This window comes from Molossus molossus, unplaced genomic scaffold (assembly GCF_014108415.1).
Source record: "Molossus molossus isolate mMolMol1 unplaced genomic scaffold, mMolMol1.p scaffold_m16_p_13, whole genome shotgun sequence".
NCBI classification, from domain to species: Eukaryota; Metazoa; Chordata; class Mammalia; order Chiroptera; family Molossidae; genus Molossus; species Molossus molossus.
Genome location: NW_023425348.1, coordinates 64744567 through 64747977, shown reverse-complemented (window position 1 = coordinate 64747977; position 3411 = coordinate 64744567). Strand labels below are relative to the sequence as shown.

General features: G+C 40.6%; 1 protein-coding gene across 1 annotated transcript; it reads left to right on the top strand.

Annotated features, from left to right (window-relative positions):
- Nucleotides 1–355: 355 nt before the first annotated feature.
- CCDC179 (coiled-coil domain containing 179) lies at nt 356–3025 on the top strand. The gene is made up of 3 exons (XM_036259593.1): nt 356–400; nt 2019–2063; nt 2894–3025. The coding sequence occupies exons 1-3, from the start codon at nt 356–358 to the stop codon at nt 3023–3025; spliced, it is 222 nt and encodes a 73-aa protein (XP_036115486.1).
- The last annotated feature ends 386 nt before the right edge of the window (nt 3026–3411 follow it).

Genomic DNA, 3411 nt, shown 5'->3' with positions numbered 1-3411 from the left:
GGGCCATAGAATCTAAACTAGAGGTGTTACTAAGTGAAGAGGGCTTGATGCAGAGGAGAGAGAGGAGGACAGAAAAGATGAAAAATTTGTATTCTGTGGTTATCTGAACAAAAGAGCTGAAAGGATAGGGAACTGCCGTTAACCTGGCACTCCTAATTCTGCTGGTGCTTGGGATAGCTCGAGATTTCACCTTTCCTGCGTGGGCTGGAAGACCTAAGGGAAAGGGCGGGGCTCTTGGGAGGATAAAGAGAATTGTGATGGGACGGGGCGGGGCCCAGCGTGGTGGGCGGTGTGCCTGCAATTACTCCGCGGAGACCAGGCAGTGGGCGCCAGGGGCGCTCTGCGGCTCTGAAGCATGTGCCTGCACTGTTTAGGGGACGAAAGCACCCAAGTTAGCCCCGTGAGTCTCCTGCCCTTAAGCTCGCCTCTGTCCCTTCTGCCCAGGCTATGAGCTTGGAGGCCAGAGCAGCCACTCCAGCACCAGGCTACCGCACACGCGGTTTGGTGCTGGGGATTGGGAAATCCCTGGTGCAGTAGACTAGATCCTGGGCTGCAAGACCTGCTAGAACAAGGAAAAGCGCCACCCTGTGCCTTCGAAGGGCCAGCCACGGTCTAATCACTGTTGTTGACTGACCCACTGAGCTGCCCCTGAAGGTGGGGTAAGGGTTACAGAGGTGGGGGTTACAGAACTTCCCAATATTCAGGTGGAGAGGAGATTGCTTTTAGGGCTTTGGGTTAAACAATTGGATCAAAACGAGGATGGGGGAAAACTACTGGCGGTATAATTTAGAAATTGGAGGCAGGTGTTGAAACCCCATAAACTACCAGCCAAACTCCGTGTGCCTCAGAAAACCAAACCATCTGGTGGAGTTTCTCAATCACCCCAGCTTTACCAGGCTGTGGAAGCCAGACTGAAAACCAGTTCCTTAAGCAAAGATCAATGTGGCACCACTGAAGTCTTCTACCAACAGAAACATAAATTTTTAAAATGTATTCTACATCCTTCTCTCTCTCTCTCTCTCTCTCTCTCTCTCTCTCTCTCTCTCTCTCCCCCCCCCCTATCTTTTAGAGAGAGAAAGGAAGGGAGAGAATAGAAACTTCTATATGAGAGAGATACCGACGAGTTTCCTCCTGCACGCCCCCTATTGGGGATCGAGCCTGCAACCCGGGCATGTCCCCTGACAAGGAATCCAACCGGGACCTCTCCGTCCCCAGGAAGATGGTCAATCCACTGAGCCACACTGGCCAGGCTCTACATCTTTTTCTTCCAGAATAAATCACAGTAGTAAACAGGTTTCCTGTGTTATCCTAAAAAATAAAACAACCAACTATTTTAGCAACATGATGGGTATGTTTGGGAATAGCAGAGAATTGCTATTCTAGACAAGCATGCAATAGCAAAAACTATAGGCTAATGCAGCAAGCCAAGGAGAGGAACTTTATAGAGAAAAAATAAGAATTTGGGAGGGACTGTTTTGAAGAGAAATCCATTGGAAAAAGAAATGAGAGTTCAGGGTAGTGGTAGTTTCTCCTTGGCTAAGTTGCAAGGAAGAAAAACTTCCTTCCTCCTGCTGGAGTAAGTCTCTCCTGGTTGAGGTCCACGGCTGACTGAGGTCCACGGCTGACAACTCTTCCTGATAGGGTGGTAACTGATGCCCGGTGGTGGTGCCTGAGGGCACCCTCTTCTGGCCTCCTGACTCCATTTTAAATGAGGTTTCCTTTTATCAATTTTCATATCTGTAATGTGGTTTGTAGCTGGTTCTCTCATAATACCACGGCCAATCTCTACCTTGGTTTTATACCTTGATATACTTCTGATCCTGCCTCTTGCCGTTGAGATAATATGCATATATTAATGAAAAAAACAGTAATGTAGGCTTCCCTATTATAATAACTAATCTTTTTAATGAAAAAAAAAAAACAGTAATGTAGGCTTCCCTATTATAATAACTAATCTTTTTGTTTGCTCATGACTTCATGGGTTTTTCTTTCTTTTAACTATTTTACATATTTTGTAGGAAGGCCCAAGACGGCATCATCCTTCAGAAGTCGATGAAAAGCAGGTATGTTTAAATAAATCATCCTGGGTATTTCAAAATCATGATTTTATCTTGTTCTTCATGTGTGGTGATCCCTAATATGACAGAGCTTTTATTAGACAGACACTTCTGTGAAATCTTTCCGGAGACTCTGGGATTTGTGACTTACCATTAAAATGAGTTTTAACTAGGATAACCTAAATGGCTTATATTATCATTTTCTAAATGTAACACGTGATACATACAAAAGAATATATGTAAAATATATAATTTGTAAAGCAGAATAATAAAATATACCTCCAATTTAAGAAAACATTACAGGTATCCTCGAACTCATTTAGCAGCTGTTTCCCAATTCTACCTCCCTAGCCCTCTCTGAGGTAGCCACTATCTTGGATTTTACTTTTATCAATCTCATTTTTTTAAAGTAGTTTGTCACATATGTGCCTCTAAAGTATATTGTTTGAGTTGCTTGGTTTTGAAATTTATAAACATATAAGCACATAAAATTTGGTATATAATTTATTCTTCTCAACATTGTTTCATATATATATTTATACACACACACACACACACACACTCATGAATCTTGGATCTATCTAAATGTACACAGTTGGTAAAGTGGGGATAGTAAGAGTAAATAGTCTCTTTTGAATATTCTAATAGTCTAATGTGTATTTTCACCTATAAATCACACAATTAAAAAAAAATTGTTTCCTACTTCTATGAAGCCATGTAAAACATATGCACTGATTGTGCTTATCTTTTTTATTGACATAAACCAAAAATATAATCAGCATGTTACCTTGTTGTTATAAAAAGTATGATTTTTTTTTTCTTTTGATTTTCTGAAGTCCATATATAAACGTATTCAGGCTATGCAAAACCTAAGGAAAGAGAAGAGAAAACTTGATAAGCGGTTTGCAAAGCCTTCTCCAATTCCTGAACCAGGGCTCCTAGTAAGTATGAAGACTTCACTAAAATGAACAGATCCTTAAATGCAACAGACATCCTCATTTTTAATTTATGTAATACCCTAAATTTTGTTTTCCCCTTTCCTTTGAGAAATGTGTAATTTCAGTCTGGGAAGGCACCTTAAAGCTCATCTAATCAAATTCTCATCTATTATTTAAATGTCCTTTGTAATCATCTCCTGGAGATGGTGTGGTTTAATGAAAAGAGTATGATCTTTGAAACCATGGTGTTCTGGATTCCAGTTTTTGCTTTGCCATACATTATCTGACAAAATTATTCACTTATATACTTTGGATTATATTATTTGGAAAGTAATAATAAAATCTCCTGTCAAATAGTTATTCAGACTAGGCTTGAACACATCAGAAAACTCTATACCCTTCACAGCTTATTCCAT

Excerpts from the sequence above, each read along its gene's own strand:
- CCDC179 (XM_036259593.1), top strand. The coding sequence starts at position 356 with ATGTGCCTGCACTGTTTAGGGGACGAAAGCACCCAAGTTAGCCCC. Across the intron at positions 401-2,018 it reads AAAGCACCCAAGTTAGCCCC|GAAGGCCCAAGACGGCATCA; the intron begins GTGAGTCTCCTG and ends CATATTTTGTAG. Across the intron at positions 2,064-2,893 it reads CAGAAGTCGATGAAAAGCAG|TCCATATATAAACGTATTCA; the intron begins GTATGTTTAAAT and ends GATTTTCTGAAG.